The 24,235-nt window shown below is 49.6% G+C and overlaps 9 protein-coding genes across 9 annotated transcripts; 3 read left to right on the top strand and 6 right to left on the bottom strand.

Annotated features, from left to right (window-relative positions):
* Positions 1 to 81: 81 nt before the first annotated feature.
* Positions 82 to 1,074, bottom strand: BO80DRAFT_453390 (acetate uptake transporter family protein; the record flags this gene model as incomplete). Its single annotated transcript, XM_025722003.1, has 3 exons — positions 82 to 417; positions 472 to 646; positions 716 to 1,074. The coding sequence occupies 3 exons, from the start codon at positions 1,072 to 1,074 to the stop codon at positions 82 to 84; spliced, it is 870 nt and encodes a 289-aa protein (XP_025577527.1).
* A 3,375-nt stretch (positions 1,075 to 4,449) lies between these two features.
* On the top strand, positions 4,450 to 5,694 carry BO80DRAFT_423158 (putative catechol dioxygenase). Its single transcript, XM_025718980.1, has 2 exons — positions 4,450 to 4,830; positions 4,899 to 5,694. The coding sequence occupies exons 1-2, from the start codon at positions 4,583 to 4,585 to the stop codon at positions 5,584 to 5,586; spliced, it is 936 nt and encodes a 311-aa protein (XP_025577526.1). The 5' UTR covers positions 4,450 to 4,582; the 3' UTR covers positions 5,587 to 5,694.
* A 763-nt stretch (positions 5,695 to 6,457) lies between these two features.
* Positions 6,458 to 8,512, top strand: BO80DRAFT_402101 (NAD(P)/FAD-dependent oxidoreductase; the record flags this gene model as incomplete). The annotated part of the gene is made up of 5 exons (XM_025717596.1): positions 6,458 to 7,052; positions 7,110 to 7,184; positions 7,238 to 7,582; positions 7,644 to 7,989; positions 8,074 to 8,512. Exons 1-5 carry the CDS (start codon positions 6,908 to 6,910, stop codon positions 8,510 to 8,512), a joined length of 1,350 nt encoding a protein of 449 aa, XP_025577525.1. The 5' UTR covers positions 6,458 to 6,907.
* Positions 8,513 to 9,373: 861 nt separating this feature from the next.
* BO80DRAFT_350195 (Zn(II)2Cys6 transcription factor domain-containing protein) lies at positions 9,374 to 11,153 on the bottom strand (the record flags this gene model as incomplete). Its single annotated transcript, XM_025715534.1, has 2 exons — positions 9,374 to 11,011; positions 11,064 to 11,153. The coding sequence occupies 2 exons, from the start codon at positions 11,151 to 11,153 to the stop codon at positions 9,374 to 9,376; spliced, it is 1,728 nt and encodes a 575-aa protein (XP_025577524.1).
* Positions 11,154 to 11,861: 708 nt separating this feature from the next.
* On the bottom strand, positions 11,862 to 12,813 carry BO80DRAFT_423157 (uncharacterized protein). The gene has a single exon (XM_025718979.1). It carries the CDS (start codon positions 12,481 to 12,483, stop codon positions 12,118 to 12,120), a length of 366 nt encoding a protein of 121 aa, XP_025577523.1. The 5' UTR covers positions 12,484 to 12,813; the 3' UTR covers positions 11,862 to 12,117.
* Positions 12,814 to 13,736: 923 nt separating this feature from the next.
* BO80DRAFT_462921 (kinase-like protein) lies at positions 13,737 to 15,846 on the top strand. Its single transcript, XM_025722549.1, has 3 exons — positions 13,737 to 14,596; positions 14,651 to 14,878; positions 14,927 to 15,846. Exons 1-3 carry the CDS (start codon positions 13,756 to 13,758, stop codon positions 15,631 to 15,633), a joined length of 1,776 nt encoding a protein of 591 aa, XP_025577522.1. The 5' UTR covers positions 13,737 to 13,755; the 3' UTR covers positions 15,634 to 15,846.
* Positions 15,847 to 16,550: 704 nt separating this feature from the next.
* Positions 16,551 to 18,486, bottom strand: BO80DRAFT_470879 (uncharacterized protein). The gene is made up of 4 exons (XM_025723081.1): positions 18,318 to 18,486; positions 17,715 to 18,271; positions 17,451 to 17,665; positions 16,551 to 17,401 (listed from the first exon to the last, which is right to left on the bottom strand). Exons 1-4 carry the CDS (start codon positions 18,426 to 18,428, stop codon positions 16,851 to 16,853), a joined length of 1,434 nt encoding a protein of 477 aa, XP_025577521.1. The 5' UTR covers positions 18,429 to 18,486; the 3' UTR covers positions 16,551 to 16,850.
* A 1,157-nt stretch (positions 18,487 to 19,643) lies between these two features.
* BO80DRAFT_423156 (class I SAM-dependent DNA methyltransferase) lies at positions 19,644 to 20,434 on the bottom strand. Its single transcript, XM_025718978.1, has one exon. It carries the CDS (start codon positions 20,371 to 20,373, stop codon positions 19,723 to 19,725), a length of 651 nt encoding a protein of 216 aa, XP_025577520.1. The 5' UTR covers positions 20,374 to 20,434; the 3' UTR covers positions 19,644 to 19,722.
* Positions 20,435 to 23,175: 2,741 nt separating this feature from the next.
* Positions 23,176 to 23,796, bottom strand: BO80DRAFT_313257 (HNH endonuclease signature motif containing protein; the record flags this gene model as incomplete). The annotated part of the gene is made up of 1 exon (XM_025715051.1): positions 23,176 to 23,796. A coding segment is annotated over one exon (621 nt), but the record flags the coding sequence as incomplete, so codon positions are not given.
* Positions 23,797 to 24,235: the final 439 nt, after the last annotated feature.

Genomic DNA, 24,235 nt, shown 5'->3' with positions numbered 1-24,235 from the left:
ATTACCGTTAACTCCCATGCCCGTCATTAAACCCTGGTACCCAAATCCCAATCCCAATCACAATTTAACACCCAACCCAAACTAAACACTCCTCTCCCCCTTCCCCTCCACATTACCCCTCCTCGACGCCCTCCCCTTCTCCGACCAAGGGAAGTGAAACACCGGCACAATAAAGAAACTATTACTATCATCTGCGATACCCGCGAGCGCTACATACCAGGCACCAAAAGCACCCAGGAGCGCGAACAGTCCACCTGCTTTGATGACCTTCGCGTTGGGGATATCTGTTCCGTCGCGGTGTAGGTACCCGATTGAGAGGAGGAGCAGGGCGATATCAACGACGGTGAAAAGGCCGCAGAAGACGACGGTGGATTTGAGCGTGCAGAGGACGAGGAGGAAGGTGAAGATGAACCAGCCCTAGTCAAGTATACTTGTTAATTGTTGTGTGTGTGGGAGGGGTGGGGGGTGTACCATGAGGAATAAGCCAAAGGCATCGTAGAACATGCCCAAACTACCGCCATCGGCTTTTTCGTACGCGGCTTGGATGTTGAACCCGCCGGGGGTGAAGACGATGGATAGGGATATCCAGAAACCGCCGTAGGAGGAGAGAGCTGTGGCGCCGAAGGTGTTTCCGAGGGCCATTTCCCTGGGGGGGGAAATAGGGTTAGTGGTAGGTTCCGGGTGAGTTGATGGGTGGGTGGGTGTATGTACGTACCACATGCCAGCGAGAAGCTGGACGAGACCTCCGTAAGCGAATGCAGGGCCGACAATCATGTTGGGTGCGGTGATTCCCAGTGTCTGCATGTTGATGGTGCCCAGAAGGAAGGTTGTCAGGGCGAAACCACATAGCCCGAGGGGCGCGGGATTGGCGAACTTGCGCTGCTTCGGGGGCCTCCATAGACCTGGTTGGAGCTCGCCGGCGAAGGCGGGGAGGGTTGTTTCGGCTGTATTGACCTGGGCGAGGGGGCCAAAGTCGAAATGGAAGCCTCTTTCGTGGGGGGTAATTGTGGAGGTGTTTGTGAAGGTTGGTTGGGCGGGAATCGATTTCTCCTCGCTGTCGGTTGATGGAGGCATTGTTGCTGTTGGGAGTGGCAGACCGTCGCAGGGAATATCAGGATTATGCTGGGGGTGTGGAGGACATCCTCAGGTTGGGATAACCCAGCTAAATAGCATCTGAGGGCATCGCGATATTCTGGGGTTGTGCTGGATCGCCTCCTCCAAGCGGGGGATCGACGACTATCTGGGACGCACATGGTGCATGGTGGAGAGAGCTTGATGATCCATTGAGCCGGCTGGTGACGGTCACTGTAGTCTCATGGTCTCATTATTTCGACGTGTCTGCGTTGCGTTATCATCATTGGAGGCCAGCCGGTGGTGCGCCAGTGGAATTCCGGGGTCGTGACTGGGGCGGTGGAGAGATAACCCCCTGCCTAATGCGGAGAAGCTGGCCGTTCAAGGCCACGATCAGCATCATCGACTACTACCGGCGAATCATCGAGGTTGAGGGTGGTTTTAGATTTGCTCACCGGGAAGATAGACTTTGCTCATCCAATAGCCATGTGCATGAGGTTATCTCACCTTGCTGGAGCCAATCGTGATATCCGCTAGTGCGAGCAGCAGTCTTCAGCTCGGACGAAAGTGAGGCCGACGAGAAGATCGACGGATGCTGCGTTGCCTCAACTACCGAGCTAGCTGCATCCGGGTGTCCTCGGATAGCCCAACTGCCGCGTCGGGCACGGTCGGGGGCCCCAAGGCCGTGTGTCCGGCGCGGAGGAACCTTGGTCCGAACGATCAGTGATACATACCCTGGCATCACTGCAAGGGATGACTATGGATTGGAACGAAGATTCCAAAATGGGGTGGGATATCTGGCATTGGTCAGATCGAACTGATAAGCATCTCTTGACCAATCAATTTTCAGATCGTCGAGTGGTTCTGGTTGCCTGGAGAGCCTGTGCCTGAGGCAGAACTGCTCCGTACTGAGAGCGACATCATACAGTGTGCCCCTCGAAAATGCTAAGACTACTATTAAGATATTAGTATCTAGTATTTATTGTATCTGTAAATTAGTCACACCTCGTCTTTTCACTCCAAGGTTTTGCGTATTTGAGTTGTGGACTGCTTCTCGTACACCACGCGAGAGGCAATTATATATTTCGTATCACAAATGAGATCATGTGGACCTCCAATCTCGAGTCTTGCGGAACCCGTGTGAATCTTGAGCTTAGAAGTAGAAGAACCAAGCCTTTAATAGTATCAGGGTCTAGTAGGAAATGATTATAGGGAATCAGTTCTCGCTGACAGCGCATATCCCAAGTGTCCTAGTACTATATGGACGGAGCAGTTACAGCGTCTGATCGCCACCTGCTAGTAGGAAAGGCTAGAAATACTTATCCCGGGTAGAAAGAATGTAAATAATAATTTACATGACTGACACAAATCGGATGTCTATCGGAATACATGTCTATGATATGTTATAGCCACCGATATAGGTGTCTCAAGGTCCACAACGAACGCTAGTAGAAGAGAAACACGTGCCACAGTTACCTGGCTGCAAGAACAGGTCCCTTCCAGGAACAGGGTAGTGCTTAGCCAAAGAAGGAATAGTTCTACAGAATGTCGACCCCAGTCAGGACCGTACTAGGCTCTGTTTGGTGCCTAAGGCGCTACAAACGTGGTCGACCAGCGGGCCAACTGCCAAGAGGAAACGGTGGGTTAGCTATGCGAGGAAGATCTAGTGCCTACCGGGGATGTGTCCGTGTGTTGAAGTGCCTGGGGAACAACCTGGATCGTCCCAGCATATACTTCCCACCCTGCTTACATCCCATTACCCTATCCCCTTCTCAGCGGCGGAAATTTTCGATGACTCGAAGCTTAAACCATACAAAGCCCCACTGGGCCACCTTGGACTGGTAGATGCTTCTAGCCCTCCGCTTTTTCTTTCTTTAACTCTATTGTGTGATGTGGTGGCCGGAGACTTATGGCCCACACACCTTAGTCGGGCCAGCCGCACGTGGCAATCATCCATAACAATTACAAGGTGGATAACGTCCCCAATGAGTGTGCGAGGTATGACTTAGGATGGTTCGCCTTGCGGGAGGCTAAACAGTCAGTCAGGCTGTCATCTGGTGGCGCTCAGGGGAGATGATCTTCACTCCACTTAGTAGCCACAGACGGTTTCGGTAACAATTCAGGTTTCTCCAGATTTTTCAACCTCATACGAGATGCCAGACAGATATTACCATGGTTATCCGAAAGGAAAAACACGGGGACGTGTTTAGATACAGCGTCACAATGGCAGATAATGTTTTTGAATACTCTGTAGTGTTGGATTCAATGCTCAACGGCACACGGGATCAGAGTGTAACTGCCGTCCAAGAGGGAAAAAGGGTGAATAGACTCGGAATCATACGATCATACGATCGAAGCAGTATCTGGCAATCTCTCACCCATACCGCTACCCGCATTGCTGTCGTAAACATGGAGTTCCTGGGCTGGCTTTCCGGGGCAATCGGTATGCCGCCCCGCTTGTCAGACCCCGAGTGGCCCGTGCCCCACGGCAACGGAGTCGTGGGTCGGATGCCGGGCTCCCATCGGCTTCGAGCCCGGAAAGGGCGAACACCAATCACACTCCGCCGAAATGTCAAGGGAAATACACCGCTGTCTGTTCTGGGAAAGGCTGCCTGTTATTGTTTTTCCACCCCGGCAGTCACCCCGCCCCCGCCCCCGCGTTGCCGGCCGTCGCCTTGCCGGTAGAACTCCCAGGATGCAAGAGGATGGCTTGAACGTCTGTTTTACTGAGACTTGCGATGCTTGCACAGGCCTGAAAGGGCTAACATGTAGTTCTATAACTACTAGCTGTATGATTCTGCCGCGCAAGATGACAATTAGACTGTAGGGGGCAAAGGCGACGATAATAGTAGGTAAAGCTGCTCATAACCCTGGGGAATGATTACTACCTAGAGTGCCCTGATTGGCTCGCAGAATGTGGAAGGTGCGTATAGAATCATTCGAACAGGGACGGAATCAGACAATCCCACCAGGGCTGTGGCCGGCACGTAGCGGAAAAACAGTTCGCGGACGGGTCGCAGCTCGGATAGGAAGGCGGAGAGAGGGCCCGGGCGGCTGTCTTCCAGAGAGGACTTACCCGCGGGTAAGAGCATCCCCGACAACCCCCCAAGCAATGCAATTTGATATCAGAACTCGATAATTGATTTTGATATGCAGGTAATCCTGCAGATCCGGCAAGGCCACTGAGGCTTGCCGTCTCTCGGCTGTCCAAAGCTAAAAGCTGCGAGAACTGAAACATCGATCATGCAATCCATCAAATCCATCGGCATGTGGCAACGGTAACTTGGGATGGTTGGTACCGTCGCAATGCCCCCACACGGAGTTGGAGCCGATCGATTTGCCGTCAACTTCCATTCTATCCAGACTCGCCACGGTCATCCTGGCCGTGTATATAGACCCTCCAGACCTCGCTGTCTTTCCTCTTTCATCTTCCTTCTGTATCCTCCATCTCCCTCAACCCCTTCTTGACTACCACTTCTCCCCCCCCCGACCACATACAAACACCGTCACAATGTCCGGCTTCCAGTACGACCCCAACTTCACCCCCTATGTGGTCAACTCCATGGGACCCAAGACCCCCGAGCGTGCTCGCGTGGTTCTGGGCGCCCTCATCAGACACATCCACGACTTCGCTCGTGAGGTCGAGCTCACCTCCGCCGAGTGGATGATGGGTGTCGAGTTCATCAACTCCATCGGCAAGATCAGCACTCCCATCCGCAACGAGTGCCACCGTATCTGCGACGTTATCGGCCTTGAATCGTGAGTCCCACACAACAACGCAACGGCATGAATTAAAAAAATGAGCGAAAGCTAACCAAGTTTACTAGTCTCGTCGATGAGATCGCCAACAAGATCATCACTGAGCAGGGCTTGTCCCCCACCTCCAATGTCATCCTCGGACCTTTCTGGTCGCCCAACGCTCCCTTCCGCGACCTCGGCGACAGCATCATCCAGGACCCCAACCCCAACGGCAAGGTCACCTACATGCACGGTGTTCTGAAGGATATGGAGACCGGCAAGCCCATCGTTGGCGCCGTCCTCGACATCTGGCAGGCCTCCGCCAACGGCCAGTACGACTTCCAGGATCCCCAGCAGAGTGAGAACAACCTCCGCGGCAAGTTCCGCTCCAACGAGAAGGGCGAGTTCTACTGGTACTGCTATCACCCCACCCCCTACTCTCTGCCCACCGACGGCCCCGCTGGTGTGCTCCTCAACATCATGGACCGCTCTCCCATGCGTCCCGCCCACATCCACCTCATGATCACCCACCCCGACTACGCCACCGTCATCAACCAGATCTACCCCAGCGACGATCCTCACCTTGACATCGACTCCGTCTTCGCCGTCAAGGACGACCTGGTCGTTGAGTTCAAGCCCAAGACCGACGACCCCAAGGCCTCGCTCGACCTGGAGTACAACGTCACCATGGCTCTGAAGAAGCACCACCGCAACCCCAACACCGCTCCTCCCGTTTCCTCCTTCGAGCGTTACAACAAGGCCAACCAGAAGCTGTAAAAAGACGCACCTTGATGGTGATTTGAAGCATTGATGTACATAGTTATGCATTTGTCGAACTTCAGCGATTACTCTTCATGTATCCTTTGAATACAGATTTTATCAGACCTTTCCAAATATTCTGCATGCGCCTTAGTAGACCCACCCTGATCTTCTAGAACGACACTTGCATCGGCTCCATGCGGAGACCCCGCGTTAGACTGAGCGAATAAGAATGTGGCCAAAGTCATGTACCACCGGGTCTCGGGTGTGTTGGCCACATCCCGTGACCGACAAACGCGTCCCCGCTTTCCCAAGCCAGAGAACTCTCCACAACCATTTATCCCAGGCGCGGGAACGGTATAGTTCCATGGTGCCGTCGGCTGTCCTCCAATCATTTGTCTGCTGATCAGATGATTGACTTTTTCTTGACCGTCCCATAACCACGCCGTAACGAATGGTAGGGATCGCATACAGGGAAAGACCTGGGGATGGTGGAACCATCACCATGGCACCGCAGGCATGGATAAGCCCCGAACATGGTACTTTGTATACGATCGAACGTGACGCGGCAGGCGGCCGACACAACCTTCTCGGGTGGCGTGGAAGTGTACCACGGTGAGGTCTATCCAAAGTGACTGGTTTTACTCTGTGAACAAGCTTTCTACAATGACTAATTCATTGTTCTTGCTAACTCATTTTCCTCGCTTGTTAGTGCATTCATGGCGAGAAACGTATACATTCGCAGGTCTGCATATGCACCTGATGTCCCTATATCCACTGTTCCACCATATGGTTACCCTACATGGTATGGAGATGAAATGTTAGTAGAGGCCATTGGCACAAGTGTTTATACTCGAATCTCCTCGACCCGGCGTGGAACCATAGATGGAAGCAGGACCCCGATCTCGAGCCCACACATGGTGCTGGCGATGAGTGATGGATCATGGATGCGGCCTGTGATGAGGAACAGTCTACAAGGGTATCTCAACTGTCTCCGGACTACGGAGTGATGACCTTCAGATCATGATGGACAGAAGTGGAGTGGATGGATGCTGCCAGGAATCTCCGGTTTCCGAAAAGGGAAACTCCGAGTGAAATCCCCGAGGCGTATTCGGATATGACTGAATCCAAAGTGTCTCCTCCCTCATGGTTCTCCCCGTGTAGGAGTACATAAAGACAGGCACATATTACTAACTAAGATAGCACGAAGACATTTCTTCGTTCTTCGTCTCTGCACTTCCGCCCTGCTCTCATCTTCTTTTCCGAGGCTGTCAATATCGACCGGGATCTCAGTCTACACCTATCGATCTGCACCAGGACATTATATAGTTCGCTGGAAATGGCATCCGCATTAGTGTCTACAGCTCTTCGCGATCAGCATGTTGTCATTCTTGGGGGAGCGTACGCCGGGCTATCCACGGCGTTGAATCTCCTCCGGATCTGCGACGGGACATTCAGCTATTTTCTGAAAGCAGATGGCAGGGGTGGTAGGGGCGGCAGAGGTGGACTCCCAGAAAGGCGTGGAAGAGGCGGCCTTAGAGGTCATAACCTGCCTCTCCCACGATCTCCACGCAACAAGCCCAGAATTACCATCCTAGACCCCCGAGACGGCTTTTGTAAGTCGAACTCCTCCACTTTTGTTTTGCTGAAACGCTGACTTCAACCGCAGATCACGCCGTCGGAACGCCAATGGCGCATACCTCAAAAAGCTATATCAGCAAGCCGTGGCTACAGTGGGACCAGATCCCCGAGCTGAAGAGAGGTGGTGTTTCGGTCGTTAGAGGAAAAGCCATAAAGGCAGATCCAGAGGCAAAGACATTGGTCTATCTCTCAGGTGAACCAGGAGAGCTACAGCAACGGTCACTTGATTATGACTATCTCGTCGTGGCTACAGGTCTCCGACGTCCGTGGCCTACTGTTCCAATGGCAACGACCAAAGCAGAATTTTCCGCGCAAGCTGCAAGATATATCGAACACTTACAATCACGTAATTCGATTGCTGTCATCGGGGGAGGTAAGTGGCACTCCATCATAACTCTGTGAAAAGCCTGTGCAATAAACTAATCCTCCATAAGGGGCCGTTGGAATCGAAATGGCCGCAGAGATCAAACACCAATACCCCTTGAAAGACGTGACCTTGATCCACTCGCGCTCCTCACTTCTATCCTCCGAGCCTGTATCCATGGAATTCCGAGACACAGTACACAAGGTCGTCCAAAGCGGTGGCGTGAACGTTCTTCTGAACAACCGCGTCCTCAACGTAACATCAGACGGAAACTCCTCCAAGACAATAACCCTTGAGAGCGGTGGCTCTCTCTCCGCCGACGAAGTGATCTGGGCCACCTCATCCGCAGCACCAATCACCGAATTCTTACCAAACGAAGCACTGGATCAGGAAGGATTCGTGAATGTTCTCCCCACGTACGTACAAAACTTCCCCGTTCTCAAACTGAAAAAAAAACCCTCAAGCCCTAAACATAGCCAACAAAGAGTTTGAACTAATAGGACTCAATTCCAACCCACAATTCCCAACTCGGCTGCCCACTTCGCCGTTGGCGACGTAATCTCCACTCCCGGGATCCGACTCGCCCCCGGCGCCATTCGGATGGGCAAGATAACCGCAACAAACATCGCACAGATGCTGGTAGCTTGCGAGGATTCCGCGTCAGACACACCATCCGTTTCTTCAGATCAAGCACAGGCTCACGCAAAACCGCCAAAATCAAACCTAAAACTGGTGATCGGGGTATCCGGAGCCGCATACGATGGTAACACGGGGGACATGATGTGGGGACCGGAGGTTAAGCAGAGGATCTTCGGGGATGACATGGGACTTACCCGTGAGTTTTTTTTCTTTCTATTCTTGTCTACGAGGTTACATTCCAGAGCCATACTGACAATAGCTAAGGTGCATTGGGAGCGTTGGGGTTATTTTAGAACATGAAGGAAGATTTGTAGAATGGCTTGGAAGGGCTAATTGATGATTATGCTATTTGTGATCTCATGATCAGGAGGTTTGTCCACGATAGATACAGTAATAACCCTCATAATGAACAGATGACGGGATTTGTGGCTGGTGGCTGAGTGATAGATACTCGATCGGAGAAGGGGTTTGGGCTGGATCTACCGCTTATGATCTTAACCAAATTCCCGATTAGCAATTCGTATTTTAAAGGGATTGTTTGCCTTGGTAACAGGGCATCGTCATCAAATTCGTAAATGATGCTCATCTTAATCACCGACCAGATCTCTCCCCTCATTACTCGTGTCTGGCTAGAGATGCCTGTGATCTCCCGTGATCGATCTCTTATTGACTCCTGCATGATGTGAACCATCACCAACTGTAACATTTCGGGCTATATTGTAACTGTGTCACCCTCTCCAGGAGGTTTAAAACAAGCGCCAGGCCCGCAAGATCGCCACCCATTAGGGGGAGAGAGTACTTTCAGTCCGCATATGACTTCGAGGGCTTCCTAGCCAGTGCTATCTGCCTGCTATTCGCGACATCGGAACCCAATTCGCCAATTGTTGCTCTTGGATTGAGTATTTGGGGGAGCGTTTGCAGTAGCCTTAATAAGGAAATCCTTGTCACAAAGAGCGTAATGGGGTAGATGTTCATCACGGCTCCCGGTAAGATTAAGCCGAGGACCATAGCAGACTCGATATGCGCCTGTTGTCAATACAGGACGGAGAACTCGTTGGCAGACGTAAGCTGACGGGAGCAGATATAGCATGGGGTTTACCGGAACCAACTCAAGATGCTGAAACGAAATGGCCTCAAAGAATGTTACTCGGGCAGTGAGTCCTATGACGGATCGAATCGTTCAATCATGTTATCAGGTCTGTCGATACAAACAAAATCTGTAAACAGCTGACCAGAGACGTGTGATTTTCCATGAAAGAGCAAGATGTCGATCGACTGACTGTTGTACGAAGTCAGTTTAGGAGTCCCTCCCCCGTCATCCAGCGGCTGCGTAACTGCAAATATGTCTCGTCCCATCACTCTTTGTTGATTAATAGCTTTGACCACACCCAAGGTTTGATAAACCGGAAAAGCTCCTTCTTCCGTAGGTTGGAGGTCCTGTAAATGTTGTAGCCAATTTTGGATCTCCCGGCAAAGTGCAGGATTCTGGCACCGGAGAAGAGCGGCCAGCAGTAGACCGGAGAACCCAATTGTATAATTGTTCCTGGTGAGTGAGGTGCGCATGTCAACGCCTTTGGCAATCTGGAGCAACATTCGAACCCAAGGCTCCTCTTCACAACATTCATGTCCAAGGTCCTCAGGGTCTCTGGTGTGCAGATTGCGCAAGATTCCAGTACCCTGCATTATGCGAGCCACCACATAGTATGCAAAGCTAAGCGCTGCATCGTGTGTTTGGAAGTATATAGCAGGAGTCGAATCATCGCACTCCCCGATATGTCGCACCGCGTCCGTATATATTGGTTGTTCTGAAGGGGGAAGACTCCCGAGCCATTCATTGAGCCTCTTACCTTCTTCGTTAAGAAGAAAACAGCATCTCTTGTATTCCTGGTCATTCACATCCAAACTCGGGTTTTCGGGTCCCATGCTACGGCTCCAATGCTCGAGTATGCTCTGGCAACTGATTCGATGCGACTCGCACATGATACTCAAGACTGTCACTCTTCGCTCATGAGGTGAGTTGCCTGTCAATGACCTCGGAAGATGAATCGAGGGGAGCTGCTGATGCACATCAATGGAGCTGAAGTAGGCGCGCGCCCACCAGACAACATATCGAACCTGCATCCAGGAAGTAAGAAGGGCGTTGATCATTGAGTCGTTGGATGCCTCGGGGAGCTCGAATAGCAATCGTGTTATCCCCTCCACGTGGCAATTGAAGCCATGAAAGTTGCCCATTGACGATTCGACGTATGCGAATAGAATGAGAACGGCTAGAACTATTGTGGCATTCTGTTGGTAATCTAACTCATTGAGAGCAGTGAACCTTTTGATAGCCGAGGAGTAGTACAGCTGACTCCTTGTTTGGTGGACAAGACTTGGACTGAATGGACCCATGGAATTGATTGATGATGTCCTCCGCTCTGCATGTTGGCGACTAAGATTGCAAGAAGACAATGCCAAGATCGCATCATTCAAGATGGGATGCTGAGCGGCAAGACGAGAAGTCCAGTGAAACAAGGGGTGCAAGGCTGGTAGGCAGGAATCCTCCCAGTAGGTAGAGTAAAATACATCCCTTTCGACATGTTGTAGAGACTGGATGATGTCAATATTAATTGGAGTGAAGCTTAGAGATCTTTGTTCCGAAGTGTGCCGCGGCTGCAGCTCTTCAGATGGCGTTGCAGTGCATGGTTCATCGCCTGCGGTCGGACCTGTCACCATTCGAAATTTGAACTCCGGTCGAATGATTTCACAGGTCTTCCCCAGCCGCCTGCAGGTTCCACATGTTGGTCTCTGCTCATCGCACTGGGCTCTGGTTAGCTATTGGATCGTAGATGTTAGGAAGCTGCTGGCAAACCTTGGTTTTCCTTTCGCGACAGCTTTTACAGCCGTTGCGCGATCGAACAATATCAGTTTTCTTGGGCCTAGGAGGGACGGGCTTGTACATCTGTGTTAGTAGGTTGTTCAAGGATCGTGGTGAGTCAAGAGCAGAAAGTGGGGGACTGTCCGACCGATCGGCAATCCCAAGCATATCATGTGACATGGGCGGAACCAATATCCATACGGTGCTCGCTCAATACTTGGTTGATATCTTTGCTACATAATTGGCAATTCATTCGGCAAGTGTTGATTATATCGGGATCTTCGGTTTGCTTTACATTTCTTGTGCATTCATGAAGCAGACTGTTTAGATTTTATGTTAACCGTCGTTACGCGAAACCATAGTGTCGGGAATGTTCAATCGACGGAAAAATATATGCAGTTATCTCCAGTTCATAAAACCTGTAAAGATAGCGACGTCTGGCCTGGATCATCGTTCTCGCATTTGTCTAGGCCTTGGGTTATCATTATAAATAATGTTGTATAGGAACGGGTATAGAAGGGGATAGATGTGAGAGGTTCTGAGGCCCCAACGACAGGGTTACCTACTGACTCACAGTTCTCTCTCAACAACTGACCACACAACCAAATGAACGTGTTTCCCAGATGAACTTGGATGCTTAGGTGTCCCAGTATAGATTTTTCTCAAGGGGGAATACATCTCGCTGTCCTCACCAACAGCCCATCGGAGTAGAAAGTCTAGAGCAATGTGAGAAAATTATACACCTATAATTTAATAATCATTGTACCGCACTTTTTATGCCAGCGACTGATGATACTAAGACGGATCTTAAATTCAAGTACGCAGAGCGGCGATACTAATAATGAAGGACATTCTCATAAAAAAACTAAGCCAAGACATACGGACCACAGGAGAACAAAATATGAATAAGCCAAGATGACAAGGTACCATACCAACACAAAATTTCGAGACAATGTGATCATTTTATAGGAATAGACTTCCTCCCAAGCCTGGCACACACAGATATACAAGCATATAATGAGGCTTCAGTGGTCCACGAGCGAGACTATTACATGTCTTCCAATGCTTCTCTCGCGGCAGCTTCGAACTCGTCTGCTTCCGGCTCCTTGTTGGTTGGGAGGTGCATGACGGCGATGACGGCGTGTGTTCCACCGTTCTTATCGCGCCAGTCTTTGATGGTGCTGGGAATCTTTCCGGCGTTCGGTTGTAGTTGGTATCGGTGGTATTCCTTGCCATCGTGCATGACAATCCCGTCATAGTCCCAGCGGACCCCATAGCGGAGCAGGTCAGCTGAAGACTTGGGCCAGACCGTTTTCCCTCTGCTGACAGTGGGCATGTAGAATTTCTTGAGGTCCGCTGGTCTGGAGATAATGACCTCCACCACCGCGAGGACTCTTTTGCTAAAATTCCCCATGGCGGATAAAAGGGAACGGGGAGGAGGCAACGGTTAACAGAGATGGGAGTGATATGTGTATCTTGGAAGAACCCGCGTTCGATGGAATGTTATAGACAGGGAGATTGTAAGCTTTACATCAAGTAGGCAGTAGGGAAATCATCGGAATTAAATATCATTAGAGAAGAGACGAGTAAGTAATACAACCCCCCGGGATAACTGTTGCGCTTTACCAGACTCATGCATTCAGAGTTGATCGTCTAGCACAGGCGCTTATTTGATGCATTTTCTGTAGCATGGCGCGGTTCTAATGATTGAACCTGGTGGAGCTGTAGCCAATAGCATGTTTGGACGCCCGAATCTGAATGTGGCCACAAACGAAGGATTGTACCTTTGGCCACTTTTATTACACAGATTAAGACGTAATGGTGAGTCATTTCCGAAGTGTTGACTAGCCCACACAAGTTCATGTACTAAAATTCTGCGCAGAATGCCGTTTTTAGAAACATGTAAGCGCCGACGTGCCCTGTAACCGTTCAAAATGGGATACGTCGCGGCCGTATGAATAATCTGGTTAAGGCTTTAACTTAGTGTCATATCGAATAAGAGTTCTCTACGGAGTACAATAGAAACATTGGTTGGTACCAGGGAAAAATATTCGGGCAATCCCACTATATGATGCAGCTCGTAGAGACCGATCCGTTAGCAAGGAATGGAGTCTTAGTTTGGAGAAGATCCCACTACATCAGTCACCCCAATAGCGCGAATGATGACCGCCTTTCAATGTTATGGGTTTAATGTGATACGTGATCGGCATCTACGCCTATATTGTGTTTGGAAAGAATAAATGTATATCCACATAGTGAAGAGTGGCTAGGCAATTAACCGGGCCGATGAACGTGGCTTCCATCATCTAGCTATCCTTCGTATGACTCGGAAAGCACGGCGCGTAAGGAAAGTCTCGGCTTCATGCATAGTAGAAGCCACGGCGGGACAGGAATGGTTACGCCAGCGGTGCCAGCCAGCGGGCGTAGCTGGTGGGCGCCAGCAGGGCAGACGTGCCATTGGCAAGACGGGAGAGTGGGTCCATACTACTTAACACAGTTGCTTGGCGAGCAGCAACACAGATCCGCCCAGACCTGTTCCCACTTTAGCCTATCTTAGACTAGATCATTACCATAAGAGGGATAGCCTATCTCAGAGTCACGTGATAAGCTGCCTTCAAAAGGAGCGGAAAGCCATTTTGCCAGTCGGATGATGGTCCCTACTGGATTCCATTATCGTAGGCTCACCATGCTGGCGGGATCTATCAGAAATAGCTTTCGCTCCCCTAACGTCTCCCGTCTCAATTCACTCGTGTCTATAAATCGGTTATATGCTCATAGAATTACGCACCCCAAAGTCGCCCCTCCTACTCTTGGTTTGCCCAGGCAGCGATCTACGATGATTACCCCTTCTATCAACACCGGAGCACCAAGCCCAGCACTCTTTTCCTACTCCTCCGGCCGTTATCTATACAATGAAAAGCTTCGCTTCGAGGAACGCCATGTCCAGTTCAAGGTCAATGCATTGAAAGAAATAGCTGCTAGTGCCGTGGGTAGAAAGCAAGTTGTTCATCTAGAGAAGCTTGCGGAGGGTGGCTTTAACCGAGTATTTGTCCTTACCATGGACGATGGTCTCGAGGTGATAGCCAAGATACCGTATCCCCTTACAGTCCCAAAAACATATACAACCGAAAGCGAAGCTGCCACACTCGAGTTCCTGCGGCTAAAGGGTATACCAGTTCCACGAGTTTACACGTATTCTTCCACGAGCGAAAATACCGTGGGCACTGAGTATATAATCATGGAAAAAGCTCCCGGACAGCCACTCGAACGGCGTTGGTTCGATCTTTCTCCAAAGGAAAGAGTTCGGTTGGTCACCAGCTTCGTCCAAATTGAACTAAAATTGTTTTCGATTCCGTTTGCCTCTTATGGGAGCCTGTACTACAAGGACAGTTTGCCTCAAGACCTCCGAGCAGACCTCTACAATACAGCACCGGGCGAGGAGGAAAATCGTTTCTGTATTGGACCCTCCGCCGATTACATGTTTTGGCGAGGGAAGCGTGCTCTACTTGACTTGGACCGCGGGCCTTGTTAGTCTTGTTCATTTCGTAATCCTTGGTTGACCCCCTTCTAACTTTGTGTAGGGAAGGATCATCGTGACTATGTTCGGTCAGTGGGTCAGCGAGAACTCGAATGGACCATCAGATACGGCAGGCCTCGGCAGAATGACTTTCCCCACAACACCATAGTCAAGGGCGAGATCTCCCCCGATGCTTACGCCGACCTTTTGAGAAAGTATGTTTCGATGTCCCCACATATTCTGCCCGGAGACCGCGAGAACCCAATGAACCACGCTACCATGCGCCACCCAGGTAAGGCAGTACAAATCGGATTTACTGCGGTATGCTGATCAGATTTAGACCTCAATCCATCGAACGTCTTTATAACGGATTCTTGCGAGGTTTCTTGTATCATTGACTGGCAACATTGTTCGATTCTTCCTTTGCTACTGGCTGCGGGTAATCCGCCACTCTTTGAGAACCCTGATGCCGAGCCCCCCAAAGGCCTTGTGAAACCCTCTCTTCCGGAGAATTACGACTCATTGACCCCGGAAGAAAAATCCCAGGCTGACGAACTTCACCGACGGAGAATGCTTTTTTATTTGTATATGGTTTTCAACGGCAGAGACAACAAAGCTCATCTCCGGGCGCTTCGTTATCCACTCTTGGCAATGCGACAACATGCTGTTGAGCGGGCTGACCGACAGTGGAGCGGTAACGTGATAACCTTGAAAGGGGCACTCGTTAGACTTTTAGAGAATTGGGATCAGTTGATTGCTGACAGTCCGCAACAAGTTGAATGCCCGATCTCCTTTGATAAAAAGGACGTGGAGGAATTCCTTGTTGTCGAAGACCAATGGTTCAAAGCCACAATATTGCTCGAGCATTGGCGGTCTATTCTAGACGGCCTTGGACAGGATGGATGGGTCAGGCACGAATCATACGCACAAGTCGTGGAGACTAACAAAATGTTGAAAGAGGAATGGATATCACAAGCAGAGGATGAAGAAGACTATGAGTCTGTCGATAAATTCTGGCCATTCCAGGACCACGAGGAAGATGATTAACATGGTGGAATCATCATTATCATGACAATTACAGTGTTTAACTCTCCCCCTTGCTTATATGACCTGACCTCGGTGTGCGTATCCAGGCCTTTTCGTTGGGACTAAACACTAAGAGGGTAGCATATAAGGGTGCTTCTGCCATGTATTAGTCCTGTCGACCCAAAAAGAGCCAACCAAGTAAAGTAGGTCTATGTTTATCACAAGGCTGTTAATAATGTTTTATTTCATGTGTAGAAGCAACCTGAAATTGCTTCTGATGCTTTTAACTTAGTCAGTTATGTGCAGAGCACACTTGGGGTAAGTTGTCTTGCTTTTGGGGGGTGCGTATGCTTCATTGTCTGTACGATAGCAGCACGGGCGAATCAAAAGCTGCACTATTTAACCTCCACTGCCAGGATCCCCTACCTTGCTGCCTGCGAGATCACGTGCGTCATCTGTGAGTCCCTCATCACTATAACATTAAACCCGCCGGTCGCATTATCTCCATGCACAATTTGGCGTCCTCTGCGAGGTATATATGTGCCTGCTACGGTCCGACATGGTTCAGAAGCGGACCCAAAGATTCCCAAAGGTCGCTCTTGAGCCTACAGAGAGCACATTTACCGACCCGGAACCCGAGTCAAGAAGCAGATGTAGAACGCAAAAGAGTCTCGCAGTGGGCTGCCTCCAGCGTGATGGCATGCAACAAGAAGGCGGAAGACATTGAGGCCTACGAATCGTCGGAGCTCCACTCAAAGCTGATTACATCTCTTTATAGACTACACATGACAGTGAACGTGAAACGGATCTTTCTGTGTGGAGAGGAGAAACATGGTAACTACTTGAGGACAGAGACATTCCTTGGTGCATACCTGGGGCCTGACAGTTGCGCTGGTTACGTACGAAAATGGAGATAGTTATATTATCCTGCTAGAAATCCTGGATAGGCAATCCACTGTCTCTGGCCGACCACTTCGAGAAGGTTAAAATATGTACATGAAGACTGAACATGTAGTGGACATGAGACCCAGACTGCAGTTGCCTTGCCCTTTGTGTTCTTTGGAGAACAACCCGATCGCATCGCTTCTATAATCATATCATGCGTTACCGAAGATGACAGTCCTGTTGATGTACAGGACGGGTGGTCGTTCAGCGACAGGTGATAGGTTCCTTCGGTTGTTTGGCAAAGGAGCAAATACCATTGATCCGCAAGCCCGATTATCTGTCTGGTCCATGGCTTAAGGTTGATGGGCGGTCATCGCATGGGTAGGGTAGTCTGCAAAATAGCTATCATTTTTAGGTGAAGTCGTGGAGAAAAATCCATAGGACGATGGATTTGTGGATACGGCGAAGGAAGCGAGATTGTGGTAGACTTCACTTGGAAATAGGGGTTGCGTCGGTTCAGAGGACAAATTGGGAAACATGGCGAAGCTTTCTAGGTCGTGGTAAACATTACATCGAGACGAAGAATAGAGGGTTCGAGAGGACTGATCCGGCAGGATGTTGAAGGATGCCATTGAGCTTGTGGTGTCAGGGAACCACAGGCGAGACGATGGGTCCTCTGCAGGAGCTTTCAAGAGAGACATTTCAGATGACGAATCGGCGTTACATGGTGCGGAAAGGTTCAGATTTTGCTGCTCGTAATCGGTCATTGTGTGCAAGTGAATATTGTTGTTCCTCGACCACGAAGCCAAATCTCGCTCATCAGTATACCTCAGTAGTTCTTGGGCATCTTCGTTCTGGTCACTAGCCGAGCCATGATATAGCATATCCTTTAATCGATGATCCCCTAATTATGATCAGCAATGAGTGTGAACCATGACATGAACGTTATATACCCGATAGAAGCCATCCTGGATCCGGACAATGTACTGGGGGCAGCTCCATTACGGCATTGATAGAGATCATTATCGGGTCCCATAGGTTGCGAATCTCCGCATCGGCAATCTCATTGAAGCCCTCAGACGCGGTATTGACGTCTCGCATCTCCATCATTTGTAACATGGAGATACGGCGTTTATTATTGGCATTTTTGGGAAGGTCTTTCACCCAGCTTGTATACGTGTTAGCTTCGGGCAAATAATGCCGTACAGAGAACATACACTGATTCGGGAACATCGTCAGGGAGGACGAACAGGACTCCTAGCCCACCTAGATCATTTGCTAGTAGCTCATATCTCGCTCCCCTATCGATCCAACTTCCCAGTCTTCCTTCGACGGTCTCGAGTGTATCTGTAACGAGCCCAGATGCGTGAATAATCTGGGCTAAGCGATCGCTTACTGCTTGTCCGAATCGCCTCTGTGTTTCTAGGTTCAGGCGATGGAACAAAACGTACAACAACCGCAGACGGATAATGTTCAAGTCCTTTTTCTTCTCAGTATCAACCACTATCATGTAGCATCCAGCTAGGGGACATTGTAGCGTTAGCTGTTCAAATAGTGCTGTATCCTGAGCCAAAGCAGTGTTGGTGTAATTATGTAGGTGCTTCTGTCCCACGCCCCCGGCAGGGATTTTCTTCAAGTCCCTGACGACGTCTGGAACGACGATCTTCGAAAGGCGCCTGGTACTGGCTCTGTCCGCAGCGTTTTGGCGACCCTGGGTTCCCCGAATATGCCTAGGCAAATGTTTTATAATCTTCTTAGCAGCCCTTGAAGCTTCCTACACCTGTTAGTTGATTGCGTTTGAATACACTATGGGCACTGACTTTGTCTTGCCAGAATGAAACGTGGTCTAGCGTTCCCTTGTCTTCTTTTTCGACCGCCGCACAAGCGGCAAGAGCCTTGTGGGCCAACATTTTACTCTCAGCGATACCCATAGTTGTAGAAAGTTGCAGGGTGGGGAAATGAATTGGAGTCAGGGAGAACGGATTATCAATTTAGAGCAGGGTTGGTGTGGTCGGAGGCGGGTGGTATAGTATTTCAGTCAATTATCAGAAGCGTCCAGACCTTCCATTCGAGCACAGTAAGCGCCGGGGTAGTTCGCAATAGCTGAAGTGGCTTTGGTGCTGCATAACCACGCGCCTACTAAGCGCCAGCCCGACTACAGCCTCACTAGGTGTCAGCCAATGGAGACAGCGCATGGCCCTAGTAGTTCGCACATTTTCTGGCGTCTGTCAAGGATTATGAGGCTGACGGCGCTGTCCGGATGCTAAACTTCATTGACCATCGGAAAAGAGTGTTGCTCTAATCGCCGTAGAGACCTCTCTGACCTGCATGGAACAAAAAGGCGTGAAATTATACAGTATGAAGAAGGATTATCTGGGGTTCCTCGCCGAGTTGTGAACCTGAGAGCTTGTCTCCGTGCATGACTTGCGCAGGGAGCATCGGCGTGATGGTGGATAGTAATGGTAAGGTACTGGGCGCATAGTGGCAGTGATACGTGAGCCTGCCGACTTGGAAGCAGTGCTTATTCTGGTTATTCTGGTCAACCCCATTTATAACCCCGTGAAATGGCTGGATCCAGTCCACTTACTAGGTGTACGTCGTTTACTTGGTAATTTACACCCACTGTTTGCTGAGTTCATGATCTCTGGTCCTTCATGCATCGCCACTGTGTCCCGCGCCTGCTGATCTAATAGTTGTGGAAGCCGAAGTGCCCACGGGCGCTTGGCAGCAAAGAACATACTCGACAACTGAAAACTAGGTCAAAATGAGGTCCAGTTCTGATGATACTGATAATGGCCTATCGGGTTTGCGTGAGCTTCGGAATATTCAACAGCAGGAATAATCTATTCGTCTCCGGTGTGGGAACAACACAGGTTACGTAAATTCTAATGTTGAGTTGACAACAGATTCGATAAGGTATGAGGGGCTGTAAATTCTTAGCTGATTTTATATAGCTGAAGAAATCTACTCGGGAGAATGTATTCTTTACGTTGGGCAGATAAATGTGGATAATCCCCGTCAGTTAAAGGGGGTGTGCTTCGTGAATTTGTGACCTAGGCATCTGAAGATAGATGGTGGACGAGACAACTCCTCGGCCGCACAATATCTCGGGTTTACATCATGATTGATCATTTGTTTACTGCCACCCCAAAAAAGCCCTTTGAAATTCCTTATCATTCTCGATTTAAAGCCTGGCTTCAAAAGGCTACAATGTCATTGCCCTGTTCAAACAGAACCGACCTTCTCGAGAACAACGAAAGTTGCCTTATCGCCTGCTCCCCTTCTATAGTCCTTGAGCTCCACATTAACTACCTTAACGAGACGTTCTGCTTCCAACAGCTCCACTTCAGCTTTGAACCCACCAGACACCCATATATCCTCCAATATCGTCGCAACAATAATACCATGTGTCTTGGTGACTCTCACAAACTCTCTCAAGGCCGGAACTGGACCAACATGGCCGTGCGTGAATGTACCAGCACACGTCACGATATCATAGACTTCGTCGGGCTTCTCAATCGGCTGCGTCAGATCCCCAATATCAAGATCCCTATAAACGCCTGTGTTTCTGGCTACTCTGAGCATGGCGGGTGAAAGATCAAGACCATCGATCGTGACTGCCCCACCCCGTGCAAGCGCTTCTCCTACCAGCCCAGTCCCGCAGCCAGCATCCAGTATTAAACCCTTGACGTTGGTAGTGTGCTCGAGCGCAGTTTCGGCGGCGAGGAAGGGAGCAACGTAGTCTTGAGAGGCGTCGGCAAGATCCGAGTTATAAGTATCAGCCCATTCGGCATAGAGGGTCTGGCAGTCTTCCTTGCTGTGGCTTGCACGTGCCCGAGCAAGAAGTGCGTTTTCAGTCACTGTTTGAGTTGCCATGGTGGTTGGTCGAGTTAAGAATGGTAATATCTACCAGTGATATGCTATAACAAGAGACAGAATGCGATGAGGTCAAGACGTGTACACCTGGGAGCCTTGCACCATGATATAGTTTTCCTGGTTTCTATGCGCGTCGAGCCCGTGACACTCACATGGAAATTGCGCCATCTGTGCCTAAGTTAATAGGACAGACTCTCATCTGGGAAAGGAAGGCGCGCACCAAATCAACAGCACCCCGGCTTCTGCAGCGCCACCAGCGGCTGGCTAAATCTTCGTTGTCGGTAAAGCTCCCTTGCTAATCTAGATATCCAGATCTCATTTGCTGTTCTCGTACAGTACAATCTTTGGAACTTAGGCACTGGTGGCCCTTGGTCCCCTCGGCTCGCCTTCTGAGCAGATAATCCACAACAAAGTTAGATTGGAGTCATTCGCTGGATATTCGGCACTTATGCGATCATGACGTCTTCTCGTGGGGGTTGCAAATTGACCCAATCTGTGATACCAAGAGCCCCGCGTGGCTGTGGATTGCGGGTATTACTTTTGCGCTCAGGGCATGCGAGGATTGTACCAGACCGTGGGGGAAAACTTTCCACACGAGGCTTTACGCATGCTTATCTTTTCGCATGTATTCGGACGGTGGGTTCTAGAATCGCCTAATACCGAGGATGACAGCATTTACCAGAGTCAGCGCAATGTTCACCGCGGGCCACCCGGGGCTTGAATGATATAGTAACGACAACGCAAGCCAAGACGAGCTGATCCCGCAGCGTTTGGAGCAGAGCAGCGACCAGCTAACTCCCACTGCTGGCGCCAGCGGCAGCCCAAAACAAATCTAAGCCCAACGACAGGCAACCATGGAAGGCGACGGAAATTAAATCCAATCATCCACATCATCGCGAACCAACTAGCACCTGCAGATCTCAGGCACCTAGCTAGAAACATGCCATTGTGGAAGGGAAACCATTTGTTAGCTCAATGGCGTGCATGCATTGTAAATTGCCTCTGGAACTTGTGTGATTCGCTCGTTGGCATGGCCTAGTGTCAAGTGTACCTGGTCCACGGAGCTCCCTGAGATGATCCATTACCCCGCCTCAACGTTGGACTGTCTTGTCGAAGGTGCTCTGCAACCAGGATCACGAACCTCTCCCGATGATTGGCTCCGACCCCGCGCCGTTTGCATCTGTGAGACTCGGGAAGAACAAAGAAGAGGGGTAAATCGTCCATGAAAGATTATCGACGATCCCACAGCCACTGACGTGGTTAAATCCGCACCTAGATTGCATCGCTGTCCGAGCGCGGAAACGTGCGCAGGTATGGCACCCGTGGTCCAAATTCACGACTCCGTCTTATGATGAAATCTTGGATGATATTTTATCCTGTTATCATCTGTGTCGAGTGCTATGCTAGGTTGAGGCTGTGTACAGGCCTCGTCAACCGTGGTAGTCCGTTTACATACAGCTGACTAGGGAATGTTCGAGGCCGGACGATAGTGGCCATAGGGCATATTTACATCCGTGCTTCTGGGGGTAACATTAGCCACTTACGTCCGTTGGCCATACCCGCGGACAATAAATACGCAGTGTTGCGTACAGTTCCGCGGTTTAGTCCTCAGATCTATAATAGCTGATTATACATGCGACGTATTTTTCACTTCTTTTAATTTAATTCTCTCTTTTTAAATATTAATATTATTATGAATCTTAGAGCTCTACAGCTATTAAACTTAAATCTAAAATAAAATTATAAAATAATCTTATATAAAAAGACTTGCTTTAAGAAATATTATATTTATTATAAAAATAGATCAATACTAATATCCAAAAATCACTAATTAAGAGTATAGAATAATAGGTAAAAATAGTACTTAAAATTAAAAGATAATATACTAAGTATTAGATTTTAAATTAGTCTAATCAGGAAAGTATTACTGTATTAGATAGCTTAGATTATAAAAATTATTAATATATAGTATTTTATGCTACTAGGACTGAGTAGTTAATTTTATTATATATTTTAGTAAGAATGTGGAACTCCTACGGTCACGCGGCAACAGCGGATCCGAGGACTTTCTGCTAAGAACTATAGACTCAATCCACCGGCGCTGAGTAATGGAAGATGTTCTATTAGGTTTGACGCCACATGAGCCACGATCTCTCCGAAAAATGACGCTCGAAATCTTCACACATGCTCCGCTGGCAGGTCGATCAGTCTTTCAGGATACATTGTACGGTTTGATTATCGATCATTACACCGTACTTTACAGCCTTGCCTTACAGCACAATTCTTCGACTGCATTAAGGAGTCCGTGCCGTGTACTTGTCGCTTATTGGGGCTACCGTACTTCTGTCTGTACAATAGTATGGAATTCTTGAAAGGATTCAGCAAATGTCATGGACCCAGGGATCCTAACCACGATTCATAAGCAGCGAGAATAGGCGGAAATTATGCCAGATACGGTGAATAAACAGCAACTTAGACAGCATGGAGATGCGCGGATGGGTATGAAATCGAAGGGATAAGAAAAGACCATAGAAATGAGCGCACATACAAAGGGTACAATAGCAGGAGCCGTTATTGTTACCTTTGTTCCCCTTATGCATCATCTTCCTCTTGTTTTTCAGATCCCTCAAACAACAGCCCCCCAACATCTTGCAGCAGCGTACTAGTGTAGGTAGCAGTTGAATGCTTCGGGCGGTCACTGAGGGTGTCGGCTATAGACGACAGCGGCGAGGACTGTGAGGGGTGCAGAACGCTGGAAGACGCAACTGGTGGGACTCGAGCCTCTTCATCCCAGGAGACACTGCCTTCGGATGAATGTGAATCTTCTTCCAAGTCATCCGGCTCAGCTCCACCGCGCATGGCGGCTACCCTGTTCATCATCCATTGAAGCTCCAGAATCCTGATGTCGGGGAGGGGAAGGTTGACCGGATCTGGGGTCTGTAGAGTTATCTCGTCCCCAGAGCGGATCGGCTTCTGCGTGCGAAAATTCATCATACCAATGCCGTAGTCAGCCGGCTCCACATCTCCTGGCAGGTCGGGAATATTGCTTAGTCTAACAGCTCCCCCGGAGGCATTAACCTTCAACCACCATATCCTCAATACCATCCACTTGCCCTCAGGATCAGTCCTGACAGGCTCCAGGGCAAAATAGCCTTTAGCATGCAGACGATGAGCCCATGGATCTAGACATATGAGATTCTCGGTCTTTTCGGTACCCGATAAATCGCCAAAGATGGCCTGGTGCCATGCGTCCACACGCTCCTTTTTCCAGAATCGTCTAAGGCCATCCCAGAAAGTACTAGCACCAGGAGCATCTGGGACTGACATCGAAAAAGGATATAGATGGATTACATCCGTTAAATCTGCTGGACAGTGCGTGATTACGCACATCTTGTCCCGCGTTCGGCACTGCCGAATCGCCACATGATTAGTCTTGGCTATTGAATGAGAGCAATGGGCCGATTTACCTCTTCTGCCTCAAGCGGACTTCGTCTTCTCTTCTTTATGGACGACTCAAGGGACCGGCCATGGCGCTTCTTCGAGCCTCTAACCGGCGTGGTTGGGACAGACGCTCCATCATCGTCCTGGGGGGCTGTGCTGTCTGTTACGATCACAGGAGCTATAGCGGTCCGTAATGGAGCCAAAGCCGAGCTTCTCCTCAGTGTATTTGCGGAAGCGCTCATAGTAGACGAAGCCGGCACTGAGGGAGGGCCCATTAACATCGCATCACGCTGTGCAGCAGGTGATGGTGGCTCAGAGGGTGCAGCGGAAGAGACCACAGAAGGAGCTTTAGACCCGTCTTCTCTTTCTTGCTGTTGCCCTACAGGATGGCAGGGCATTAGCACAATGTGAGCACATTTAA

The sequence above is a fragment of the Aspergillus ibericus genome (assembly GCF_003184845.1).
Source record: "Aspergillus ibericus CBS 121593 unplaced genomic scaffold BO80scaffold_10, whole genome shotgun sequence".
Taxonomy (NCBI): domain Eukaryota; kingdom Fungi; phylum Ascomycota; class Eurotiomycetes; order Eurotiales; family Aspergillaceae; genus Aspergillus; species Aspergillus ibericus.
The sequence above is the reverse complement of the archived record's forward strand: the minus strand, read 5'-3'. Positions and strand labels throughout refer to the sequence as shown.

Bases quoted from the DNA above. Each gene is read 5' to 3' on its own strand.
- BO80DRAFT_423157 (XM_025718979.1), bottom strand. From the start codon at position 12,483: ATGGGGAATTTTAGCAAAAGAGTCCTCGCGGTGGTGGAGGTCATTATC.
- BO80DRAFT_423156 (XM_025718978.1), bottom strand. From the start codon at position 20,373: ATGGCAACTCAAACAGTGACTGAAAACGCACTTCTTGCTCGGGCACGT.
- BO80DRAFT_470879 (XM_025723081.1), bottom strand. From the start codon at position 18,428: ATGGGTATCGCTGAGAGTAAAATGTTGGCCCACAAGGCTCTTGCCGCT. The intron at 18,272-18,317 runs GTCAGTGCCCAT...TAACAGGTGTAG, and splicing joins TTTCATTCTGGCAAGACAAA to GAAGCTTCAAGGGCTGCTAA. The intron at 17,402-17,450 runs GTATATAACGTT...GATCATAATTAG, and splicing joins TCCAGGATGGCTTCTATCGG to GGGATCATCGATTAAAGGAT.
- BO80DRAFT_462921 (XM_025722549.1), top strand. From the start codon at position 13,756: ATGCTGGCGGGATCTATCAGAAATAGCTTTCGCTCCCCTAACGTCTCC. The intron at 14,597-14,650 runs GTTAGTCTTGTT...AACTTTGTGTAG, and splicing joins TGACTTGGACCGCGGGCCTT to GGAAGGATCATCGTGACTAT. The intron at 14,879-14,926 runs GTAAGGCAGTAC...GATCAGATTTAG, and splicing joins CGCTACCATGCGCCACCCAG to ACCTCAATCCATCGAACGTC.
- BO80DRAFT_423158 (XM_025718980.1), top strand. From the start codon at position 4,583: ATGTCCGGCTTCCAGTACGACCCCAACTTCACCCCCTATGTGGTCAAC. The intron at 4,831-4,898 runs GTGAGTCCCACA...CAAGTTTACTAG, and splicing joins GACGTTATCGGCCTTGAATC to TCTCGTCGATGAGATCGCCA.